The sequence below is a fragment of the Amia ocellicauda genome, chromosome 2 (assembly GCF_036373705.1).
Source record: "Amia ocellicauda isolate fAmiCal2 chromosome 2, fAmiCal2.hap1, whole genome shotgun sequence".
In the NCBI taxonomy this organism is placed as follows: Eukaryota; Metazoa; Chordata; class Actinopteri; order Amiiformes; family Amiidae; genus Amia; species Amia ocellicauda.
Genome location: NC_089851.1, coordinates 45,774,907 through 45,802,184, shown reverse-complemented (window position 1 = coordinate 45,802,184; position 27,278 = coordinate 45,774,907). Strand labels below are relative to the sequence as shown.

Genomic DNA, 27,278 nt, shown 5'->3' with positions numbered 1-27,278 from the left:
TTACCTCTACTTACATTCTCCCAATGTCAATAGCTGTGACTTTAGATTTTGTTTACTCTTCCATCCTGTTATATACCTCTAGAGAAAGAGAGAGGGAGAAAGAGAGTGAAATCAAGGGGAGCTTCAACTAGGGCCCCACACTATATATGCCATAACAAGCCAGGCATGAGCAATCTAATACCATTCACAATACTGCCCTGCCCTGCATGCAAACACATGAGATTCACTTGATCTGAAAAAATTAAACATTTGGTAACACTTCATCATAAATTGGCAATCATTATTAATTCATGCTGGATTATGGAAATAATCTGCATAAATGGAATCTGTCAGTTTGTCAAACGCAAGTATACACCTCACGTGTAAATACATTGAAATTACAGACAATTATTACAAAACAGTCACCAAATGTTCCCAGCCCTAAACAGGTGGGATTTTAATGATCAGCCAAGTAAGGGGATGAAATAAGAGTCTGAATGACTGACTTTAGATTTTGTTTACACTTCCATCCTGTTATATACCTCTAGAGAGAGAGAGGGAGAAAGAGAGTGAAATCAAGGGGAGCTTCAAGGCTTTTTCCTCCAAAGCAAACTCTGACGTTGTTTTCTGAAAGCAATTGTAAATGTTTTAAAGGTGAACAGAGATGCAGAAAATTATTTTTGGTTTCTTTGCTAATTTTGTTTCAACATAAAAATATATTTTTATCTGGAGTTAAAAACTGGAGAAGAAAATTAGCAGTATTTATTCTCCATAACTGGATTTCTGATCTACGTACCATATGTACCCTGATATTTTCAGTCCATTTTACAGATATCCAATATTTTCTATTTTTTAAATCAAAATCAACAGGACCTGTTTCTCTTCTGCAGTAATGGATTTTACCTGGGGTTCTATGTAGAGGTTGTTTTATATGAAGGGGACCACAGTCTATAGCTGGCATTGATGTAATGTTATGGTAAGGTCTATCTAAGGTGCACTGTGCCTTAAACAAAATGGAGGGACTCAAATAAAATGTCCTCTTCAAAGTCCTAAGAAAGGTTAAGAAAGGAACATTTTCCTGTTGACTGTTGACACACAGGATGTTGAATACCTGAGTCAAATCCCTATCACTATACCATAGTATTCTCATATGTCAATAGTCTAATCCCATTTTACACTACCTGCACATATAAAGCACTGGTGTTTGGCTCCATCAGGAAAGGTCTCTGGGAAAAACAGACAAACTGAGACACTGTTTACAGCAGAAATAAGCAGCAGTAGATAAAGAAGGTTAACTGACTCTTGATGCTTTGAGTTCCCCAGTGGGCCGGGAGCACAGAGAAATACGGCAATCTGGGCAAAGCTTTGAGATTAACAGGTTTTCTCTCTGTTTTTTCTTGTGTCTTAGGTGCCTACCCACAGGTAAACAAAGGTACTTATATCCCTGTCTTGCCAAACCAAGACCAGGAGGGGATGAAATGGGGTGGGAGGGTGCTGGAGAGTGAGAACAATGTCATCACTATGGCCATCACCCCGGAACCAGATTGCATCGTGGGGAAGTTCCGCATGTACATTGCAGTCATGACCCCTTACGGCATCCGCAGAACAAGGAGGGACCCCAAGAAAGATCTCTACATCTTATTCAACCCTTGGGCTCCAGGTAAAAAGCCACCTGTTTCTTTTGCTATTCAGTAATTAGAGTCATTCAGACATGTTTTTTTAAGTAGTGTACTACATTTTTTTAATTACAAAAGTAAATACATACATAAATAAATAAATAAATAAATAAATAGCAACGAAATTGTATGGAAAACCTATTACTATGTTATTAATTCTTTATAACGTGTCTTGTTAATCCTCTATTAAATGTTTATAAATAATGAATGACACATTAATAAGCAGCATTTTGACGTTTTACTATTATTATGTTATGAATGAGCTGTCGGATTTGTGAACGTATTAATTATGCAGTCTACCTTGAGTGGAGCCTGTAGATTCCATCCATCACTGTTAATGCCCCACACTAATCACTGATTTTGTACATTATATGATGCAGTGTTGCTGTCTTTCTTGACTGATTCCAGCAAAATGACATCAACCAGATTTCAGTGATTCAGTGGTACCAATTCATTATATAAAGACTCATATGTTGGTACTGCAATATGTCAAACTTTATTGGAGGCAGGAAGATGGAGGGAGTAGACTTCAACCTTTCAGCTGCTGGGAAACTCCAAACAGTTGCTTTGACGACCACATTGCAGTAAATTAGTTTTAATAACAGTATACCACAACAGCACGACATGCTGGGAATAAAAATATGGGATATAATTATGAAATGTTTGATTTATATCTGTAACATCCACAGTAGGGAAATAGACTAAGATGTTTAATTGCTTTCAGGTGGTGGATTTAGTGGGGTGTGGTACAGATAGGCAGCGTGGAGCCATAAGTGCGTTCTTGTGCATCGATCATAAAACCAGAGATGTTATGGTCCTGAAGTTATAATCAAAAATTAATGATGTGCTGTGTAAGCCGTGACTGAGAAGGGGAGCAATCGTGGGCCATTTAGTGTGTTCTCATTCCAGACTGTTCTTATGCTCTGCAGATGAATCTGTTGTTAAGCATGTGGTGAGCTGCATAACGGAGGGATTGCTTTGCGATGTCCTCTGAGCTCAACTGCGACAGGAAAGCAGTGTGACAATGATATGTAAAAAACTGTCAATCTTGTTTTGGACAGGTGACACTGTGTATATGCCTGATGAAGAGGAAAGGAAAGAATTCATTCTGAATGATGTGGGAGCTATCTTTCACGGGGAGGCCAGTAACGTGGAGATCAGACCTTGGAACTTCGGCCAGGTAATATTAACAGTAAGGACCACAGGATCTGTCTACAACATGGGTTCCAACTTTGGTCCTGAAGAGCCCCAGGTAGTAATAAGATGATTGATGTAATGGAGATCTTGGTTGGAATGGAAAACTAAAGTTCCTGCTGATCTTCAAGACTAGGGCAGGAGATACCTGCTTTATAGCAAAATATAGGTAGTTATAGTTATAGCTGTGGTTGTTGTTACTAAGCTACAATGGCTTTGGAAATTGTTTGTTTCTATGATTTTAGTAGCCAGTGTCACTGACAATAACTGATGACATGGGCTTAGCTTGATTGACTGTTCTAAATCATACATTGGTCGTGTGAGTGTAATACGTGTGGTGCATCTGTTCTGGCCTGCGATGGCCTCACACACACACACACATACACACACACTATCACACAGACACATGTGCCCACAGATACACACACTATACTATTAAAATACAATATAATACAATACCAAAATATACTATTATTCTGATAGATGGACTGTCAGTTAATATTGATTTTGTTTTGTCAGGATAAATGGATTATAATAACCTGGTACATAACTGTCCTTTTTAAGGAGCCATGAGAAAATATCTGTATTAGGCAAACAATATAGAAATAGCCCAATTTGTTTTGAGGATTTTAGCAGCCAGTGTCACTGACATTAACTAATGTGCTTAAAGGGGAACTAGCTCAATACCTGAAATAATTGGTTTATATGGACTCATGTGTCAGTAGGAGTGTATAAGTAAAGTATCTGTGATTGATTCCATTCTCTAATTTTAGTAATTTATAAAACTTAAAAGTATAACCTTCATCACAATCATGGCTACTGTAAATACCTCAAAGGAGTTTTGGTGAAGCGAGCAACCTTAAGCAACAATAAGAGTTCCACTTCCAGGATGCTGAGGAGCTCAATGGCTCGTGCTATTCAAAATAAAAGTCCCTGTCGAATACATACAAATTCTTACACAATAATGGGCTGCTTACAGAAAAGAACAATGCAAAGCAGGTTAGTGTTCAGAGTGAGCAATGGATTGTTGTCACTTTCTCCTTCCATATTTTATAATACACCAAATCATCCAAAATATCTGTATTTTTTCTAGTGATCATGTGGCTCATATTGCTCAAAATTCAACTCCTAGATCAATGGCTTTCAGCCCTGGTGCTGATTTTTGTTCAAACCCAGCTCTCAATTACTTAACTCAGAGGTGGCCAACTTCTGGTTTTTGTTTTATTCAGATTGCTGATTGCTTAATTGAGCCAATTGTGGGTCTTAATGACTTAATGATTCAACATTGCCTTGCATTCAGGGTATCCAGTGATTGGTGATTCAGAGATTCATAAACCAAATGCTTTTCTTCTCCTACTTGCTCACACTCTCTGGCTCTCCTGTTGCCTCTCCTCACCAGGTCAGGTGTTCCCCCTGGTAATTTTCCTTCCCCGGGACTAGGGAAGGTGCAGGGCAGTTCGAGGATGTCTCTCACCGTGCCGCCCAGCACAGCATCACATACTTCAAATTATATATGCCCATTGGGTGTAATTCCAAGGTCAATAGATGTCCAAAAGCTAATCCATGAGATGGACACTGTAATGGAAAGGCAAACATCTGTGTTTCTTACACGGATTGAAAATAAATATGCCTCTTAATTCCACATCTGTTCACTCCATTTGAAAGCTGCAAATCTGCAAAGTGAGTCTCCAGAATCTTGTCACAGCATGAAACAATAATGAACTTCATCAGAGGAAAAGAGTAATTATGCTACCATCCAGGGCCCCCAGTTTCATCAGCATTTTGGTATCTTGATGGGCTGTTGTACATTTTTATTAATGCACAAGAGAGGTTGTTTGCACTCGTTAGCAGTGTATTGAGATATTGCTTAGTAACACTCTGCTTTGAGTGCTATGTACAACTGTTTAATAGATAAAGGATGAACTCCTACATGAGTTACTATGACATTAAAAAGCCAATAAGGTACAGTGACTAATGAATATGATCTGGAAGCTGTGAGGTTCAGGTGGTAGGTGGAATTATGATGATGTTAATTTAAATTATTTATATTACGGTGGTGGTGGTGGTGGTGGGGGGGTAATTTGGCAATTCCTGTGTTTTGTTAAAACAAGGCACCTCTCATGCAGATCAGGAGAGAGATCTTAGGTGTAGCTGAAATACTGGCTGCACATGACTTTATTTATCTGTATTTTCTTTGCTGGCTGTCAGTCTCTGTACATGTGCCTTTTGGCCATCTAAAAGCAGTGAATGCCTTTCCAGTGAAGGAGCAGTTGTGGCATCTGACAGAGCTTTGGCTCTTCAGGATTTTATTAAGCTGAAGAACACTGGGGCTAACTCCAAACAAACCCCCTTTCACAATATAACAAGGTTAATCGCTGTGGCAACATTGAGAGGTCTGAACAGGTGGTGAATCTGTGGATTCAGCCTGCTGGCTACCTTCCATGCTTGCTCAACAGATGTTGTGTGAGAGTGAATAAATAAGTAAGTAAGTAAGTAAGTAAGTAAGTAAGTAAGTAAGTAAGTAAGTAAATAAATAAATAAATAAATGCTTAGATAATTGGCATGGCTGGTTTTCCCATGACAGCAAAACCGATCGAGGAGAGAGAGGCCTAATTATCAGATTATGTCTTTATGGCGTTACAATCTGGCTTATTATTTGACCAGCGAGATGTTTACTTCATCTTCATTAACACATGGAGCATCCCAGTCAATCTTAGACGACCGCTCTCACTTTGAACACAGCGTGCCGCTAATTAGTGGTTGATCATCTCCTCTCATCCAGCAGGTTGATTAATCCATCACAACTCGTGCAAATGAGCAAACACCAAGCGGTAATAATTGGGACAATAGGTTTGTGGGTCAAGCTCAGATCTTTGAACTGAATAGCTATCACATTGCTGGTGTCTTCCGGAGAGCATAGGTTCACTGTTTAGAAATCCTGTGATTGTCAAAGGCTGGTTCTCATGTGGATTGCTTATAATCAGCGTACCTTAGGTGCTAAAGATAGTTAAATATATAAATGGTAAAAATACATAATACAATTAATGGATAACCAGGACAACTTACTGAAATTAGACAAATAAAAACTTTATAAACTTTTTGAAAAGCAAATGTTAGTTTATCTCCAACTGTCACTATTACAATATCATTCCATTACAACATCTTTCCATCACATTTATATGAGGCTGAGCTCAGGCCACCGCACAGCACACATAGTGCTACATCTGTCATTCCTCATTCTTTCTTCTAATCTATTCAGGCTGTGTGTTTGGGGTCATTATCACTGTAAATAGCAAACCACAATGTAAAACAACAACTGCAAACAATCAAAAAAAAAAAAAAAAAAAACATCTACAATTAAGTCTCTTGTTTCTTGCACCAGTCAAATAGTGCCAAACTCTCATATTGGCACCTATACAGTTTTATTTTAGGCACTGAACAACATCATCCTACCCTCCTGTTGCCTTATGTATCTGGAAGATTCTCACATTGTTTCTCAGGTATATTTGAGTGCGTAATCAATATATTGATTTTACAGATTTAAAATATATGGTGAGGTTAATTTCTACAATATATTTCCATCATATACAATACATATTTGCATTATACACTAAAATATATGTAAATATATCCCAAAAAATTCAAATGTGCATTTATCTTTCAGCTGAGGCCAGTTTTGTTTACTGTTTTTTCTGTAGCTGTTTATTGTGCACTGTACTCAATTAAATAAACCTCAGTTGTTCTTGTGATTTTCCTCCAAGAAAACAGTTTCATAACCTAATGTTTTAAATAAGCTTTTTGGTAAACGAAAAATTGTGACTGCCAGTGTATCAAAAAAATATATATACATATTTTGTGTGTATACATATTGTGTGTGTGTGTATTGTATATATGTACATATACATATTGTCTGTGTGTGTGTGTGTGTGTGTGTGTGTGTACTGTATATATGTTTATATGCATATGTAGGACAGCTATCGTGACTTTTCCCTCTGTTGAGTTTGGTTTTGTTCTCATCTCCAGTTTGAGTATGGAGTTCTGGATGCCTGCCTCAATGTAATGGACAGAGCACAGATGCCTCTTTCTGGGAGGGCAAACCCAATCAAAGTGAGCCGTGTCGCTTCTGCAATGGTGAGAACAGCATTTTGCCAAGTTTATGTGAGAGATATTGTGGGGAAAGAAAATATATATTTTTTTATTCATGTTGACATGTAAGCTGCAAACGCACTATCCAAACAGATGGGCTGGGTGCAAGAAGGCAGCAGTCTCTGTGGGCTGTTGGATTCTCTCTGCTATTTATTCAAACCTTCAACTTTGTTTCTTTGACTTCCTTTGTGCCCTGAGGTAAAGGTGTTATTCAAAGGGGTGTGCTACAGATGTCCAGGGCCTAGCTTACCTTCAGCATATGAAGCAGAAATACACCATGTGCCTTACAACCCTTCCCTGTTCAGACTGAGCTGCCAAAGGCTTTGTAAAGCTGCCAAGCCTTATTCCCATTGCCCAGTTAATACTCCAGACATCGTATTCACCACCTACATCTCCTACAGGATTTGCCTTTTGCTTCCAAAGGCTCTGAGCACCAGTCCCTTCTTCTCCTCCCAGGCTTTGTAACTGATGTTTTAAAGGTGACCAATAGAAATGATTGCATTGGGGTTTTAAACTCCTTCTGTAATAATAATAATAATAATAATAATAATAATAATAATAATAATAATAATAATAATTATTATTATTATTATTATTATTATTATTATTATTATTATTATTATTATTATTATTATTATTATTATTTATTTATAGAGTACTTTTCATGTTCAATGCAGCCCAGACAGTACAGTAGTGCATTTCTCACATCATGAGAAAATCTATTGAAAAATCGCTGTGCAAATGTGCCATTAGAAACCTGTGTGAGAATGGCTAGAAACACTGTAAGATGGACCAGGGCCTGTGGAGCTGCAGTCAGTTGGAGCAGCAGGTCACAGGCCCACCAGGTTTCATATACTGAAATAGATGGATTGGTCTCTCTGACGGAGTAGTTAGAAGATCATAAATGAATACCAATGACTGGAACTTGACACAGTCAGCAGAGCTAATTATAAACCTTGTCAAACAACAAAGTCTGTCTGAAGAACAGTCTGGCACTGATGAGAAGGTTGTTTTTTGCCACACGTAATTCACACTTAAAACTTGCAGAGTTTTACTCTATAAAGTGAAGACAGTAACACACTGAGAGAATCATACACAGACATGCACACATTTAGAGAATATAAGTCAGAACAAATCTTATACAGACACATAAAACAATAATCTTTAGAGCTGTTACTGTGCTTTTTTATGCAAGTTGTATTTATTTATTACCTTTATTTAAAATAAACAAATAAGAGATCCAGTTCATAGGATGTGTGTCTGCAGGCCTTTTGAAATGTGCAAACAGGAGCAGGGAGCTAACCTTGTGATTCTGTGTGTGATCAAGATCAATTCCAGGGATGACAATGGGATACTTGAGGGCAACTGGAGTGGGGACTACACCTATGGCGTTTCACCTACGGCCTGGACGGGGAGTGTGGAAATCCTGCTAAACTATTCATCCGCTGGTGTGCCGGTGTGCTATGGCCAGTGCTGGGTCTTTGCTGCGGTGTTCAATACCTGTAAGAGCTTTTTCTTTGAAATACCTAGATCCTGAGTTTTCACTTCTTTTCATGATGATGAGACATAATAACTGAAATTGCAAACAGTATTCATTGGCATAGCTGTGTGTGCAAACAAAAGATTTGTCATTAGTGGTAATTTGAGGGGAAATTTACTTCAAGGGGAAAGCAGTATATCAATCGAAGAATCAATTTTCTAGTGAGAACCACCACAAAGGTTGAGCTCAGGTTTATCCTTCCTATTACTGAGATCTGATTTGTCCAAAGGGAATGTACAGAGTAACTGCTTCAAGGACGATGGGATGATATGAAAGTTGTGCTTGTCTTCTCTTTGACTGCACCATTTCAGCATGATCTCTGTCAGGCCAATGTACAGTACCACCATGCAGTGTGTACAGTGCTGTAATGTACAAGAACCCCCTCATTATGCACAGAATCATTCCGGCAATTTGAGAAAGCAAAAACAAACAAGGAAGGTTATATTTAATCTTAATATAGCAATGTTTGCAATAGTTGATACTTGACTGAAATGCATTTAACAATGCTGTATGTATTGGAATAATTGGAACTCCGGATAAATTCAGGAGTGCCTTATATTCGAGACAATTATTATAGAAAACATAAAACCAATGATTAATCTTAAAACTGTCACACAATTCAAAGCAGCAATCCTGAAATCATTTGTTAGGGAGCCACTGCAGAATTACAGTATATCTGAAAACAAATTACGAGGAACTACATGCACAAGTGGGCTGTTATTATCTCAGGAGATTATCAGTATTTAAATACACAATGATGTTGGGGTCTTGTTTGTTTATTTGTTGATTATCTTTAGCCATTTACTTACAGCAATGACCTTGAATTTCACATTAAGTATTGATATCTGAAACACTTTACCCTTATTCTAGCCTAGAGTTGCTACTACTAGATTAACAACACTGTTTTAAAACACCCTGTTTGGTGCCCCTTCTCTTAAATTTATTCTCTACAAGCCCTCCAGTACCTAGAAAATCACTTTCATTTCCATCTATAATTAGATTGTATTGTTCTCATAAATCACCTGCCAGAGTAACAAAAATGAACCCTACTTTTAGACCAGGTCTTGTGTGCCCTTTCGGATGTTCAGAAAAGTCTTTCATTGGATCTCATTTGAGTGTATAATGCTGGAATACTGGGCCAGATGGTTCCTATCTGTGACACAGACATGACAGACCGATGTCTGAAATTTGCAGCTGCCTTGGTATCTGTAATCCACAGAGTGTTTCTATTCAGCGTACAAACAGACTATTTTTGGAAAGCAGCACGTTAATTCCCATTATCAGTGTAAAATTAGACAAGGGACTGTGTATACTGGATTGTGTATTCTCTTTTCAGCAAGTTCAGCATGCATTGCTATGTGAAGTGCTGCTGAGGATAGAGAGCAAATGTTGAGAACAGCCCTCTGTGTGTCTGCCAGCAGTGTCCTTTTGTACAGTTTTCTTTTTCTAACAAGTCTCATTCCAAATACACTCTGTGTCAATACATTTACAATACAATACAATACATCTGAAACAAATACGATAATGAGATAATTAGACTCTATTTGAGGTGTCATAAATAAGGCTTTGATGCTGAGTGTTTTTTATCCTCATGAAGCCATTTCAGTTACTCTTGAAATTAAAACAATCAGCACCTCATAATTTATTGACTGGAAGTACCAATACCGATGGGAAACACAGTTGTCAATGCCAGACATGTTCAGTGCGTCCACTTCTCTGAAACGACCTGTCAAAATTCAATAATGAAATTCTGCCGTACAGCTTGCAAAATAACTATGGAGATCGAATACACCTCGCTAAAAATAAATATGTATCTATGGTCTTAAATTTCCTAAAATGTCCATTCTGAGACTGCAGGGGTTATATACTATATATATGTTTGCTTTGTTTATATAATTTCTACTTTCGTCTCAGCCTCAGAGCATACAGGCAGTATTCTGTAGTTTTAACACATCTATTAACTTTTACTTTACGTTATAGAATGAACACTTATTTATGAAATTCCAAATTAAGCGTTTCCATAAAATATTTACAATCGGCGAGAGAGCTGAAACGTAGTGATTCGGTGGTTCTGATGTTCTGTGCCTTTCACTGAGAAGCAGAAGAAAATCTCTAAATAACGCTAGCCGATCCATGTGTAAGTGAAAACCGTATTAGTCATACATTAGCATACATGTATGTCTGAATCAGCTCTGGGTTGGACGTGGAATCTGTGAGTGCACTGTGGTGAAGATGGGAGGAATAAGGATTCTTGAAATTATGCTACTGAATTGAGTTTTCTCTTCAATCAGTCTTCCTATAGGCCTTGCAGGAGTTCATTATCAAAGCAGCTCCATCTAATCAGACACAGGCAGGGCTGCTACCTCTGATGTACAACAAACTGGACCATCAGAGACATTGTGTGCAAAAAAAAAAAAAAAACACAAGCATCATATGCTGAGATCAAACTGTATTCAGATGGAAGCCCCCTGATATGTTTTCCCCCCTTTTGTGCAATGTTAATAGTTTACTCTTCTTTTTTTGGTGGTAAGGATTATATTATACCTTTCACCGTCAGTTTGTCTACACATTACACCGATCAGCCATAACATTATGACCACTCACAGGTGAAGTGAATAACACTGATAATCTCATTATCATGGCACCAGTCAGTGGGTGGGATATATTAGGCAGCAAGTGAACATTTTGTCCTCAAAGTTGATGTGTTAGAAGCAGGAAAAATGGGCAAGCATTAAGGATCTGAGTGACTTTGACAAGGGCCAAATTGTGATGGCTAGACGACTGGGTTAGAGCATGTCCAAAACTGCAGCTCTTGTGGGGTGTTCCTGGTCTGCAGTGGTCAGTACCTATCAAAAGTGGTCCAAGGAAGGAAAAACGGTGAACCGGCAACAGGGTCATGGACGGCCAAGGCTCATTGATGCACGTGGGGAGCGAAGGCTGGCCCGTGTGGTCCGATCCAACAGACAAGCTACTGTAGCTCAAATTGCTGAAAAAGTTAATGCTGGTTCTGATAGAAAGGTGTCAGAACACACAGTGCATCGCAGTTTCTGGCGTATGGGGCTGCATAGCTGCAGACCAGTCAGGGTGCCCATGCTGACCCCTGTCCACTGCCGAAAGCGCCTACAATGGGCACGTGAGCATCAGAACTGGACCACGGAGCAATGGAAGAAGGTGGCCTGGTCTGATGAATCACGAATTCAAGGTGTTGGCTTGGCCTCCAAATTCCCCAGATCTCAATCCAATCGAGCATCTGTGAGATGTGCTGGCCAAACAAGTCCGATCCATGGAGGCCCCACCTCACAACTTACAGGACTTAAAGGATCTGCTGCTAACGTCTTGGTGCCAGATACCACAGCACACCTTCAGAGGTCTAGTGGAGTCCATGCCTCAACGGGTCAGGGCGGTTTTGGTGGCAAAAGGGGGACCTACACAATATTAGGCAGGTGGTCATAATGTTATGGCTGATTGGTGTATATTTCTGAGCAAGGAAGCTAAATTAACACACCCTCGAAACTCTGGCTGCCCTACAAAGTTCTATAAGAGTCAATTTGATGGTTGAGTGTTACCATATTCTGTGCAGTTATTGGTGTGTTGTTGCTGTGTAACTTGCTAGTAAAAGGCACAAGCTGAATATTGTATCGTCAGTTAGGCGTGATCATGCTAATGTAAGGGGTACAAGGGGAAGATTGTTACCCAGTTACATAAATAGAAATTGCATGCTCTGCACACACCTCACAGATTCTTTCTCATGGCATGCTTTCACTCTGTGTGCTTTGTAGTTCTGCGCTGTCTGGGGATACCGGCTAGGGTTGTAACCAACTACTTCTCAGCTCACGACAATGACCGCAACTTGAAAACTGACGTCATATTGGATGAGGATGGGAAAGTGGATGTGAAATTAACCAAGGATTCCATCTGGTGAGTTTGTGTACCTCTGAGTAGGGAGCTTCTACCCAAATTCTGCTCTGATACAAGAGGAAATCAAAATTGCTTGCAATTTCGGGAATAATGTAATTCTGCTGGTTGTATTTTTAAGAACAAGGCTCATCTTCCAAATAATAAACCAGGATAAAATAACATGTACACCAAATACAGATAAAGTGGATAGGGTATTTAATAATTATTTCATTGTACCTCACTCTCGAAAAACAAAGCGAACAAGGACTATACAGACTGTTACACTTATTCAACTCTTGAAGGAGTTTCTTAGAAGAGCACTATAATTTGAGTTTCTTAATGGTTCTGCAAGCATAATTTCCCTACTCCTGTCTCTGCAGGAACTACCACTGCTGGAATGAGTGTTGGATGGCAAGACCTGACCTACCACCGGGATTTGGCGGCTGGCAGGTTGTGGATGCAACTCCCCAGGAAACTAGTGATGGTAAGGTCTTGTGTCTCTTGTGTGTGTGAATGTGAAGGGAAATGCATTACCTACATTACGGGAACAGCTGACCAGGAAGTGTTGGTGTCAGGACCTGCTGCTGCAGTCCTGTAGATAGACGAGCCCTGTGCTCTTACTTCTGCTGTGCAATTGCTACTGCAGTGAGAGAAGTGGATCTCTTCCTGATTGGCCATTTGAGTTCCTTCCATAGGGACTCTGTCTCTCTGGGACATTGAGGTCAGGCCTTGTCTTATCTTCAGCGCTATTATACTTAGGCAATGGGCTACACTCCCAACTTCGATGCCTGACCCGTTGTCATAGCTCACACATAAATACTGGTAGAGCACAATTGTCTTGACTATCACCATACATATTGGCAGTGCTCACATCCTCAGAAGACGTCAATCTCTGCACAGCACATACCCTCTGGTACTGCCCATTAGCGGTGATGGCAGTTTTGTCCCCTCACTTTGGCTGATGTAGTGCAGAGTATATGCAATATCCCAGTTGTGTAACTTTTGTTTCAGAAGGGGGGGCATGCACTGTGAGTCCTACAATGGCGGTGGGATCCTGTCGTGTTGTCGAGTGGGGCGGGGACTGCTGCCGGCTTCTCCAGCGAGGAGGGACGTGTCAGAGAGTTAATAACACTACAAGTTAACTCCCTGTAGTAAACAGAATTTCTTTTTCTTCTCCTTCTCTTTCTCTTGTTCTTTCAGGGATGTACAGATGTGGCCCTGCTTCAGTCCAAGCTATCAAGCATGGGAATATCTGCTATCCTTTTGACACTCCCTTCATTTTCGCTGAGGCATGTTCTACTGCACTGTACTGTCTGTATAATCATGTCAAACTATGTCAGGCAAACCATAGGACCAAGAGAAATTGAATCTACCTAAGTGTTGTATGATTGTACCTTTTCCCCTCTAGTATCATCACCAAAAACATGGACACGGATCAGTACCATAACATGACAAAACAAACCTTCTGTTAGGACTGCAGTAGTAACCAGTCATGTACTGTAATATAAAAAACTTAAGTATATGGTGCTCAGGGTTTCTCACAGTTAGTTTCCCAGGCCCACAATACTCATGCCCATGTCCTGCTTGTTGTGTTTATGAATTGGCCTGTGTGCTTTATATGCATCTCTCATGTCTACCCAGGTTAATAGTGACATTGTTTATTGGAAAAGGAATAAAGATGGGACTCAAGAAGCCATTAAAGTTAACACACACCATGTGGGAAAAATGGTATTGACTAAAGAAGTTGGCCGAGATGGAAGCAAAGACATTACTGAAAGCTACAAATTCCCCGAAGGTAAGCAGTAAATGGGTTCATTTGTCAAGCAGGGGGGGAACCAACTCTTGAAAACAAATATTTTAATACGTACCTGATACTGGGGTTAAAAAAAAAAAAACCTCATGCAAGGGATTAACTGCAGTCTTCTCTTAGATGAAGAACGCCAATTTACGTTTGTTTTTTTCGTTTTATTAAGCCTGTTACCCCACCTAAAAAAAAGGGTTCCGAAGTGTGTGTATTTACATATTTACCTGGAGCACATTTCCCTGAGAAGGATTTGGATTGTATATAAATATGTTGTTTGTGTTCAATTAGAATCGACACTTTTAGACATTTTAATTGTGAATAGTCTGCTGCAACCCTCGGGTCGTGACCTTATTAGGGGAGGCACCAAAAAGAAATGGGGCCATACATTTAGGGCACTTTTAGTTTAATATGTTTTTTAATATTTTTGTCAATATAAAATAACCTACCATTTGTTACAGAACAATTTAGTATTTTTTTGTGAAATTAAGCCTTATGGTCTAAGTTGGTTTGTCCTGTATTCTAATGTTGCCGCCAAGCCTTGGAGCCTGTCGTTCCAAGTGACACAATACCTGTGTACCGCTAATTTCACACCAAAGCCCCAGCCACTGCCCGCCAGAACCCAATCATACTCATTCCCCCACCCCCTCTTCTCCTGGAAACCAGTTATTTCCCCCATCCCCTGAACCAGGTATCAACCTGTTGCTCCCCACACAGGGAATAAAACAGTATCTTATGTATGTCACAAAATCTATTGCCAGTCAAGACACTCCAAGTGCCTTATCTTAATCTCTGTCAAACTGACCACCCCCACCCTTGACTCTGATTCGGAAGGAAGTTGAAGGCCTTATTACTGTTACCTTAAGAAATAATAGCACAAACAGAGCACTATAATTATGAACTCCCAGGGCAAGACAATAAGCTGTTTGATAACAAGCTGAGTCATCAATCCAGTGAGGGCTGCAATGCGCCGCAATTACGCTAAACATGAAAGGAGGGCCGACGGTGAGGAATTAATAAAGGGTGGCTCAGGGGGGAGCGCACAGTACTGCCAGCAAATCGAATTGAGCTTCATTTCTTAATTTAGTTTAGATTAGTTCCAAACTAGCAGATTGGGAGAGCTGTTTGTTTCTTTTTAAGTCACAGGGTGAAATACCGTTTCCAGCTGTTTTGTACTCTGTTAAAGGTTTGCTCCTTTCCAAATATGAAGAATTCACTCTCACCAACAGAGAACAACTCCTCCCCAACATGGAAAAGATTGCAGCATTTAATATGAAATGATTAGCATACAACAGGATTGCATTAGAATACTCATTTGAAGAAATCTTTCATGACCATGTAACAGAGACCTGTGCTGGCCACAGAGGCATACAGACACACCTGAGTAGTGTCCCGATATACAGGCCTCTCCCCAGAATGTAGCCTGCATCTTATTTCCTGGATTGAGATGGTGTCCAAGCCTGGTCCCAGCTGAGAGTTATTGGGAAGCAGACCACAGTCAGAGTATTGGTTGGGTCGGTCAAGGAAGTTTGCTGGGGACTCCTTGGATCATCGTACACTAGGTACTTCCTGTGCCTTCTCAAGCGCCTGTGGTATGAGATCATTAGCAGATCCAGACATCAGATCCTCCAGTTGAAGTTCTAGCTGGGCTGTGGGGGTACTTACTTTGCTGTGCAAAACATAGCAGACGGCTTGGCAATTTACATCTCAAAGGACGAGGCTTTGTCTTCTGCTGGAGAAGCACCTAGTTTGTTTCCTGCATGAAATTCAAGTAAAACAAGTCATCCCTTTTCACGATGTCCTTTGACTTTTGGCCCCCAATTATTTACCGAACTGTAACCCCCTGTCTTGTAATGCTTGTCTTGTACAGGAAGTGAGGAGGAGCGTCTGGCCATGGAGGCCGCTGTGAAGTACGGGATGTCGCCATTGTCTGTCTTGCTCCCAGAGGCGGATGTGGAAATGGATGTGCATGTGGAGGACGTGGCAATTGGCAGTGACTTCAAACTGACCTTGCAGTTCAAGAATAAAAAGGCGAAGCCACGCTCCTTGAACATCTACGTTAGTGGCAACATTGTGTTTTACACGGGTGTCACCAGATCCCAGTTCAAGTCTAAGACAATTGAGGTGAAAGTGGGACCTTTGCAAAGTAAGCTGGACTTTACCACCTCCTTTTACCTTTTAAGCTAACCCCCCCAAAAACAAACCAGGGAATTGGATCCACATTCAATATACTAAGAAAAGCTCAGCTTGATCCTTTTGCATGTTTCAGAATTCATAATAACTTATAAAATGTAATTGTGGCAGTAAGTTAACAAACCACCACAAACCACACGGCCATAGTCAGGGGCAGACTGTGACCAAAAAAATTCCCTTTTATCCAGGGGGGCAATGGCTGGTGAAGTCTGGGTCCCAATATAGTGTTGGGTGGGGGGGGCGGTTGGTGATGTGTGGTTCCGGGGGCTGACGAAGTGCTGTTTGAGGTGGGGGGAATGTTGTGAGGTCCAGGTTTCTACATGGGGGCTGACCAGCCCACATGGGAATCGAACTAAAAAATGGACCAGCCCTTCTGGCATTTGCCAGAATTGCCCGATGACCAGTGTGCCTATGACCATAGTAACACAGCCATAGCAGCAGCCTGTTTAACAAGTGACAATTGCAGTCACTGCATGCCGGCTGTCGCTGCAGAGTCTGAAAAAGCTGAGCTGCCGTGGCCATTGCCTTGGGGGAGGGGGGAGGGAGGTGAGTGCCCAGAGGGACAGATCGCTCAGGGCACCGATGACCCTGGAACTGGCCCTGGCCGTAAAGAACTCTCTATATTTGCCTGCTTTGCTTCCTGAACTGTTCTGCATTCTACACCCTTGCTCTTGTGTTACAGCTCAGACCGTGGAGGTGGAGGTCCAGGCCCGGGAGTACATGAACAAGCTGGTGGAGCAGGCCATGCTGCACTTCATCATCACGGGCCGCATCAACGAGACCTCGCAGATCGTCACCTCCCGCAGTCTCGTCACGCTGAAAGTGCCCAAGCTGACCGTCAAGGTTGAGCTCCTTCCTCGTCTGTGTGGTGTTTGTCCAGCTGCCACAGAGCTGAGAATTTTTCCTTTCTCGGCTTCATCCCACCAGAATCAATAGGGTTGACAGTTTTTCTCAAATAAATAAATAAATGAAGCCCTGGGCAACTTGCAAGAAAATTGGAAAGACCCAGGTGACCTGCATTTCAGTCAGTAACCTGAAAAAGCCACTTTAGTGAAACAGCACACCAGCTGCGGTCTTATTATAGAACGTCCCCTAATTATCAGGACCATGCAAAAGTGTACTGAAAGACAAAGGTTAACTACAATAGACAGACATCTGCAAATGCCTTAAGGGCTCATGGTACAAGTGTTTGGTCTTGTAGCTCACTGGTGAGCTTGACTTTCATTTAATAGAATAAGAGTAAAAGCCTTTTTCACCTATGAAAATTGAGCTATTTGTGCTCTTTCACAACAAAACAATAATATTTTGTAATAGATTTAGAATCTACCTGCAAGCTGACATTTCTATTGACATATAATCAATCCCACATTCCACTTGACACATGAGACTCGTTCACAAAAGCAACATATTTTCTTTATTAGATCAGTGACTAATATTGTGCTGAACAGCATGTAACCTTGACAAAAGGTGATGGAAACATAGTCATATTGTTGCTTGTATGCATTGCAAACTCTTTTGTTTGTGGGTCCTGGGGACTATAGAATGAGGCTGATCTCAATATTTTCTATACATTCTGATTTCGTTCTCAATCGCTATAAATCCACGTTGATTAAAATATTTTTCCTTTGTGGTTCAGTTGAAGGAAATGTATTAAATGTCCAAGTGCCTACACTGAAAACAATTGATTTAATTTAGTCAGTTTTGGCAAATTAAATGTCTTACTTTACAATCATTAAAAAGGCCTGCAATTTAAATACAGTGAGGGAAAAAAGTATTTGATCCCCTGCTGATTTTGTACGTTGGCCCACTGACAAAGAAATGATCAGTCTATAATTTTAATGGTAGGTGTATTTTAACAGTGAGAGACAGAATAACAACAAACAAATCAAGAAAAACGCATTTCAAAAAAGTTATAAATTGATTTGCATGTTAATGAGGGAAAAAAGTATTTGATCCCCTATCAATCAGCAAGATTTCTGGTTCCCAGGTGACTTTTATACAGGTAACGAGCTGAGATTAGGAGCACTCTCTTAAAGGCAGTGCTCCTAATCTCAGCTCGTTACCTGTATAAAAGACACATGTCCACAGAAGCAATCAATCACTCAAATTCCAAACTCTCCACCATGGCCAAGACCAAAGAGCTGTCCAAGGATGTCAGGGACAAGATTGTAGACCTACACAAGGCTGGAATGGGCTACAAGACCATCGCCAAGCAGCTTGGTGAGAAGGTGACAACAGTTGGTGCGATTATTCGCAAATGGAAGAAACACAAAATAACTGTCAGTCTCCCTCGGTCTGGGGCTCCATGCAAGATCTCACCTCGTGGAGTTTCAATGATTATGAGAACGGTGAGGAATCAGCCCAGAACTACACGGGAGGATCTTGTTAATGATCTCAAGGCAGCTGGGACCATAGACACCAAGAAAACAATTGGTAACACACTACGCCGTGAAGGACTGAAATCCTGCAGCGCCCGCAAGGTCCCCCTGCTCAAGAAAGCACATGTACAGGCCCGTCTGAAGTTTGCCAGTGAACATCTGAATGATTCACAGGAGAACTGGGTGAAAGTGTTGTGGTCAGATAAGACCAAAATCGAGCTCTTTGGCATCAACTCAACTCGCCGTGTTTGGAGGAGGAGGAATGACCCCAAGAACACCATCCCCACCGTCAAACATGGAGGTGGAAACATTATGCTTTGGGGGTGTTTTTCTGCTAAGGGGACAGGACAACTGCACTGCATCAAAGGGACAATGTATGGGGCAATGTACCGTCAAATCTTGTGTGAGAACCTCCTTCCCTCAGCCAGGGCATTGAAAATGGGTCGTGGATGGGTATTCCAGCATGACAATGACCCAAAACACACAGCCAAGGCAACAAAGGAGTGGCTCAAGAAGAAGCACATTAAGGTCCTGGAGTGGCCTAGCCAGTCTCCAGACCTTAATCCCATAGAAAATCTGTGGAGGGAGCTGAAGGTTCGAGTTGCCAAACGTCAGCCTCGAAACCTTAATGACTTGGAGAGGATCTGCAAAGAGGAGTGGGACAAAATCCCTCCTGAGATGTGTGCAAACCTGGTGGCCAACTTCAAGAAACGTCTGACCTCTGTGATTGCCAACAAGGGTTTTGCTACCAAGTACTAAGTCGAAGGGGTCAAATACTTATTTCACTCATTAACATGCAAATCAATTTATAACTTTTTTGAAATGCGTTTTTCTGGATTTGTTTGTTGTTATTCTGTCTCTCACTGTTAAAATACACCTACCATTAAAATTATAGACTGATCATTTCTTTGTCAGTGGGCCAACGTACAAAATCAGCAGGGGATCAAATACTTTTTTCCCCCACTGTAAGCAGAACAATATTCTGTATTCATATTTCAAAAGGCTGTTTTTGTGCCTTTTTTACTATGCATGTATATTCAACCCCGTCTATCTTTATTAATGATTTTTAAATTAGTCATTTAACAGATGCATTAGTCCAATGCGACTTACAGAGATATAGGGCTGAACAAGCCTCTGCTCCCTGCTGCTTCAGAGTCACAACGTTGTGGTGTTGCTGTATCTTATAAAGATACAACATTGTTTTATTGGGATATGGTTATCTGATATGGTTTCTTGTTCACCATCATGGGTGTTGGCTGCACTGGCTTAGTGGTGAACCATCTCTGTGTATTCACGTGTGTCCTTCAGCCAAAATAATTTGCCTGCTTGTCCTTTCTCTAGACGGCTGGTTCACCTAGAGTGATGGAAGAAATGCTGGTCACGGTGGAATTCACCAACCCCCTGAAACAAAAGCTGGAGAACGTGTATATGCGCATAGAGGGGCCGGGCCTAATGGGAGCCAAAGTGAAAATGTACAGGTGAGAAATACTGCACTGTTTTTCACAGGTGTCAGATAAGATGTTGGTCACAGAAGCCCTGACTCTCACCTCACTCAAGGTATTCCTGTGCTATTCATACATCAATTCATTAAGAGTTGGTGTCCATTATTGTGTCCATTATTGTAAAGTGTGGCCCAATTCATAAATAAAGTGGTTCAGTGATGTAACACGGATATTTCTTGTTTCTAGCTTAATTCCTCCTGGCACCTCTCTGACCTGGACAGAATCCTTCACTCCACGCAGACCGGGCCGCTCCGTACTCATTGCTAGTTTGGATTGCCCTGCTCTCCGTCAAGTGTACGGCCAGGCTGAAGTCAACATTCAATACTGAAAAACATGTGCATTAGCCACCAGAGGAAACCAAGACCAGTTTGGTGTCTGGCTTAAAAATAATGTAGTGATGTGTTTTTTGTTTGTTTATTTGTTTTTGTTCTCCAGTAATTATCCACAATGTGATTATCATACAGATGTCTTACTCAAGGAATATTGTCCCTCCTACTCAAAAAAATAATAATACTGTTTTATTTGTAGTATATTAATACTCCGATCTGTGTCCTTAAATTCACATCTCTAAAGAATTTTTCAAACATTTTGTCTGCGAAACGAGCCTGGTAACATTTTACATGGTGTCTCTTATTATGCTGCATTTACACAATAATTATTTTAACATGTGCACGTAGTCATCATTACAATATAATTATGCATAGTTGCAATATAATTACTGAAACGTGACTTTCTGTTTACTAAGTAATTACTGTGCATATATAGCATGATTAGGGCAACATCAAGGTAAAGTTTTGCCACGAATACAGACCATTTGACATTAGTAGACAGCAGTGACCTTAAATCCACTTTTTTGTGATATAATCCTTTCGTGAGAAAACCCCTTTTAAAAGGTCTGTTTTGGAGTCTGTTTAAGGTTGCCACAGTACCTGGAGCTGAGATGCATGGCCCACTGGGTGAATTCGTGTCTGCAGTCAATAGTAATCTTTCCTGATGTGTTGTGTTTCCTTCAGGTTGTTAATGATACTATGAATCGGGAATTAACAAAATGCCCAAAAAGTTCAATATGATGTTTCCCAGATGTTGGAATCATTAACTGTGAGGATACAGAAAGTTACCTTATGAATAATGTTTTTCACTTAATACTTCTCTTTTGTACCCAGTTATGTTTTTATTTTGTATTATTGACTAGATTGTATTTTCAAATTTTACATCTTGTTATGAGGAACAGTGCTTAAAATAGACCAGCCCTCACTTCATTAAAATATCTGCATACAAGCACGTCTCAGTTCAGTCACTTTCATTTTAAGTGTGTTGTTGATTTGGTGTAACATGTTTTCTTTCTATGTGCTACAAACAATTAAAATACTGTGCCTATTGGATAAAACACAAACCGACCACTACACCCCATCAAAGCAGTTTTCTTCTCCATTTCAGGCAGTGAGAAAATGTCACCACTTTCCACTTAGCACAGATCAAATTATTATTATTTTTTTTGACAAATTGTTAAACCATACAGGACTGACTCCCAATCCCTCTGGACACCTTGACATCTGTAAACAACTGCTTGTCAAAAACATTTGATATGATATTGATGTCATCTGATGAGTGTAATGGCAGTTTAACATATCAGGAAAGCTGTATTGTGGGTGTGGGTACCTTTCCTAATAAGTCCCCCTATGGCACTCGCTCATACTGTGTGGATAGCTGATTAAGTGTTTCCACTTTTCAGATTAGGAAAAAGACATTTAATGAACAGTCTGCCACCGTCAAAGTCCTGCTCTGCCATATGTGATGTGATTACCAAAGAGGGATTACAATATAGCGTGTCTTTCCAATTATTATTTCACCATTAAATATAAGTGCATGGCAAATGCTGCAGTGAAGGGCAATGCATTCACTGTTTTAACACTTGGACCCGTTCCCTGTATAGTCAGGGATTACGCTTTTATGGGTTCAAATCAAACAGCAAATGTTTGCAGTGCTGCAAGGAGTTGTTGGATGTGCTGAAGGCTTTGAATTAAGGAAAATAAACCTTTATCTTCACATTTTTCATTCGCATGTATCCAAATCAATTTGTCAGGAAACACACACACAGACATTTTCCCTAGTCGATTACAGTATTCCCACAGTCCTGGGGAGATGGTGAAGTGACTTGTCTTTTAAACAAATATGCCATTATTTGCTTCTGGTTGAGTTATAAACAGTTGGGATGTCACAAATAAAGCTCAATACACCAATTGTCTCCAATCCTGCTGCCCTTCATTCTGATCAATTGACCAGGGGATTTGGTCAATTCAGAGGTTAGGAAACAAACTCCCAAGTGTCCTTCTGTCCTCAAGAACCAGAGATCCTCCAAGTGAAAGATCAATTCAATCAATAACTAACACAAGTTCCTAATCTTTAGAAACTGTTGATTAAAGGTAACATATAACACCAACTGGATTGGGGCTGGGATGCAAGGCCTTTGCCCCATAGAGACGCCCTGGACACAGTGCTCCCTTGGGACATTGCTGACCTGTAGATCTGGCTTCGTCCTGCCGCTTTTTGTCAAGTCGTCATGTGTTTTGAATGATTAAGAAAAGGGCACGGCAGGGGTTCTCTTACAAATCACCTTGCTATGACAGTGGGGAGTGGGACCACATTTCCGCATACAAAAACAGCCTTTGATTGACCAATTGGCCAACTATGCATGAGGTCAATCAGTCAATTAAGCATTAAGCATTCATTAAGAAGATCTAATGTGGTCCAGGCCCACTCAGAAGGACACGAGATGCACACCCTTCAGATCTTTCCTAACCTTGCCTCAGTATTTTGCATAAGCAAGATGGAATGTGAAAAAACAAATAATCTGAGATGTAACTATATCCATGTATATATCAAGTTCTCATGCTAGTGGGCTGGTGATATTATCTTGAATACTTACTTTACAGTTCCACTGATGAGTAGCTGACTGGCTGTGAATAAGCTGCTGCCAAGTTATGCCATATGAGACTAGTCACCGGAAGAGTGAGCGGAGTTGTAGATTCTGCCGTGTTTTTCAGCTGTGTCTTCACAGATCACACTTGTTACTGTTTGCATTGGCTATGAACCCTCTTTTCAGGCTTTAATAGTTATCAGCTTGTAGTTAACCTTATGTACTAACAGAAGGTTTAATAAAGAAATTGCTTTTTTGTGTGCAAGTGTTAACATTTGACATGATTTAGTGAGGGTCAGTGTCCACATTCCCATGTCAGTGTCCACATTTCACTCTATTGACTTTTCAGTTGTCCAGCAGGAAATGTTTGGGTTGTTATCTACACAGCGTACGTTATTACCACCATCTACAGCGGGGTGAGGATGATTCATGACCAGGGTCCTCCTAACCTGTCCTTTCTTTCAGCCTGAATAATGGATGTTGTTGCAATACTTTTGAATGTAAAATGAAGTAGTCTGGACTGATTTGCTGTTTTAAAATAACCATTACTGCAGAATTGCCTTCTGTTATGGAGTGTTGTGTTTGTTTTACCACAGTGACTCCTTCACTAAAATGAAAACAAATGAACAAACATTTCATTTACATAACTTCATCCCTTTTGGCCTACAGTCACAGCAGTAAAAGAGAGAACCTCTTTCCAATGTTCTGGTAGCAATTACCAATATCTGGTAATTTTTCTGTAATTAAATTGCTTCTGGTTATTGGACTTTATTATCTGTCATGTTTGGAAGGATAACCTGCAGCTTGTATAATATTATGCCTTGTTGTGATGATAATCTTGACCTAGACCACATCCTTTTTAACATTTGTGTCTGCCAGGCATTTCTGGGATGTATACACATCCACACTACTGACAGATGGGCTAAGCAGGAGCCTTAAGGAAGTTTTGTGTATTTTTCATGTTTGGTGAAACCTCGAACATAACACTGGAAGGAAATGGAAAATTATAATCATGTTTCAAGCAGGCAATGGTGTCATTAGAAATTATTATTTTTAATTTGGTGCAGTTAATGAAAAAGTCTGTGGTCTCTTTCTGTGAGCTTTGTGACAGTCTGATTATTACCAAAGACTTGACAGGATCCGGTCTCACGACCTCCTGATTATAGGTCATACAGGTTTCGTTGGGCCTGCAGGATAAATATTTCCCATTAGTAAGTTATTTAGTCGTAGTAAATTACCCAACATCTTGACAGCACTTAGCTTTTACTGTCCAGGATGTAGGATCTCACTTACTGTACTTGCCTGTGTAAATTGTAAATTGGAATTTGTAAAATGTATTATATTTTGAATTGCTATGTTTTAGTTAAATTGAATTTGTAATGATTGATGCCTTTTACTTAACTGTATTTTTGCACTTTGTTTTGCACTTATGTTGTAAGTCGCCCTGGATAAGGGCATCTGACAAGAAATAAAAATATATATAAAAATAATAATAATAATAATAATAATAATAATAATAATAATAATAATAATAATAATAATAATATTGATCGTTGTCTTTAAACAGAAACACACCTACCTTGAGCCACTCTTGCCAGCAGGGGGCTCTGTCGTGCATCCGTTAAGCCAAAGCTCACATAAGGTCACATAAGGTTTGATTTAGCAGGGAGCCAATATTATCCCCCATTTGTGGTCTGACCTGGATTTGCTCTCACAACTTCCTCCTCACATTATATAGAGAATTCAGTCAGGTAATGGAGGATAGTAGTCAGTGCTTTAATATATAGTGACACAGTTCTTTGGTGACACAGATTCAGTCAGGACTTTGAATGAGGTGATTGTGCAACTAAGCCTTTTTAGTGACGTGCGTGTTGTATCTTGGTCCAAAGCAGATAAGTCACACTGCATATGTAATCTCTAACGTGATCACCAATCCTGCCACTCAGACCTTAAATAAGTCATTTGTTGTTGTCCACCCACTGTATGTGCGAATCAGAAATTGACGCTGACTTAGAAACTGTCTGTTGTTGATTTCTTCTGGTTTTGTTTTTTCCTATCTTCACGCTGGTCATTTTTGCGAACCGTACAAATACTGCCTGCAACTGTAGACTCTAACCTGGCATTTTATACTCTCATTTGTCATTATAATGGCAAGAGAAACTGCAGTTAAACTCCCACTTGCAATACAAATTGTGTTATTGTGGTAGTTATTGTAGAAAGTGATTGTTGGATTAATGTTTGCACTATTTCCCCAATACTTTATAGTATATTATTAATTAAATTAGAAAAAAAAAATGTTTTAGTTTCGTACTGTCCTATCCATAAAACACAATATTCAAATTGCTTGATGTATTATTCTCTGCTGATTCTTCACAATAGTTTTCTGTTTCTTTTATACTGAGTATTGTGTGTTGTTTTTCCGAATTCAGTTAAAAGTGTTTTTATGTTTTTTGTTGTCCTCTTTCTTTGGTTCATATTACAAAACAGATATCCTGAATCGAAAACCAGCCCTATTCAGAACCGGATCTCCACATTAAATGACTCAAGACCTTCAACAAGATGCATTGCCTGAAATTATAGAACTTCAGTATAGCTTTCAAATCTCTCTCTCTCTCTCTCTCTCTCTCTCTATCTATCTATCTATCTCTCTCTCTCTCTCTCTCTCTCTCTCTCTATATATATATATATATATATATAGAGAGAGAGAGAGAGAGAGAGAGAGAACCACATGCATAATTAATAAGTGAATAAGTAATTTGTACTGTCTATTCATAGCATAAATCAAACGCTATATTTAGAAACATTCTAAATTTAGCTGGAGCAGCTAAAGTCAGCTTTCAGGCACATGTGCATCATAAAAAGCATCTCTGTCATCATTTCCTGATCCTGGGAAGGCCCAGAGCTGTATTATGTTCTCCATTAAAAAGAAGACTGTTTGAGGCTCTAAAATACCAACCAGATTCTTCTAGATGGTTTCATACTACACCTTAGAAACTTGGCAAGTGGCTACGTCACTGGGTAAAGGAAACATTTCAGGTTCACTCAACAGTGACTGAACTGATAAGAGAGAGATGAGGGATTTCAGTAATGGTTGTAGTATGTAGGTGACAGATATCCATATACTCTCCAACTCTCTCTGCAGTATTGTGAGCAGTCTTGCTCTCTTGTGGCACACTAGGCAATTTGACTAGGAAGCCCTCACAGTTATTTTGAATGACTAAAGCCAATGCTAAGCACCATTCACCTGAACACAGTGTGAGACTACTAATTAATAATATATGTGAGGCACAGAATAAAGAGGGCAAATTGATGGTCTAGGAAGGTAAGTTAAAAAGCCAATTTGGTTTCAGCCAGAGATGAGTGCAAACAGAATGCCACAACAATAAATTCCACGCTGAACTCTGGCAGTCAATTTCTTCTTCCCAAAAAGGTGTGAAAATACGCTGTCTACATGTTACAAGACTGGAATCACACTGGGGTATAATGGTCAGCCGTGTATATTTCCGTATTAGCTGATTTGGAAGTTCAGCCTGAAAGCAAATAAATGAGCAAAGACATTGCTAAACAGTAAGACAATTTGTAAGTCACTAATTTGCATCTGAACTCTGTGCTGTTCCTGCATTGACAAAATACTTATACAAAATGCATTATTCCAGTTGGTGAAGGTGGAATACCAACGTACCTTAAAGCAGTGCTCTGCAGCCTTGGTTCTGGAGACCCCCACTTCATCTTCAATTGGTGCCAAACGATTGTGCAAATCTTGATTAATTATGTCAGTAAATTGGTTAGTGGTGTGACCGAACCAGGAGACCTGCAGCTCTTCAAGGCCGGGCTCGGAGGCTCCTGTTAGTCAAGGCGACCTCAGTCCAGATGATACCTGTTGTGGTATCAAACTGATGCAGATACTAATGACAGCAGCTCTTCAATGTCATCTGAGGCCACAAGCTCTCAGGGAACCATTTGCTACTGGAGGGGGGAAACAACATATTTTTGACAATAAATAAATAAAGTTAAATTAACTAAAATATGTTATGTATGGCCGTTAACAATAGCTT

At 40.0% G+C, this 27,278-nt stretch overlaps 1 protein-coding gene across 1 annotated transcript in view; it reads left to right on the top strand.

The window, feature by feature from the left end:
• The window catches only part of LOC136771878 (coagulation factor XIII A chain), a 36,299-nt gene extending 14,715 nt beyond the window's left edge, over positions 1-21,584 (top strand). The window contains exons 4-15 of the mRNA XM_066724432.1: positions 1,388-1,639; positions 2,717-2,835; positions 6,873-6,980; positions 8,323-8,497; positions 12,315-12,453; positions 12,813-12,916; positions 13,633-13,721; positions 14,074-14,227; positions 16,104-16,379; positions 17,109-17,269; positions 20,146-20,282; positions 20,493-21,584. Coding sequence (XP_066580529.1) covers positions 1,388-1,639; positions 2,717-2,835; positions 6,873-6,980; positions 8,323-8,497; positions 12,315-12,453; positions 12,813-12,916; positions 13,633-13,721; positions 14,074-14,227; positions 16,104-16,379; positions 17,109-17,269; positions 20,146-20,282; positions 20,493-20,634 — 1,856 coding nt within the window. The 3' untranslated portion in view covers positions 20,635-21,584. The remainder of the gene's footprint in view (positions 1-1,387; positions 1,640-2,716; positions 2,836-6,872; positions 6,981-8,322; positions 8,498-12,314; positions 12,454-12,812; positions 12,917-13,632; positions 13,722-14,073; positions 14,228-16,103; positions 16,380-17,108; positions 17,270-20,145; positions 20,283-20,492) is intronic.
• Positions 21,585-27,278: the final 5,694 nt, after the last annotated feature.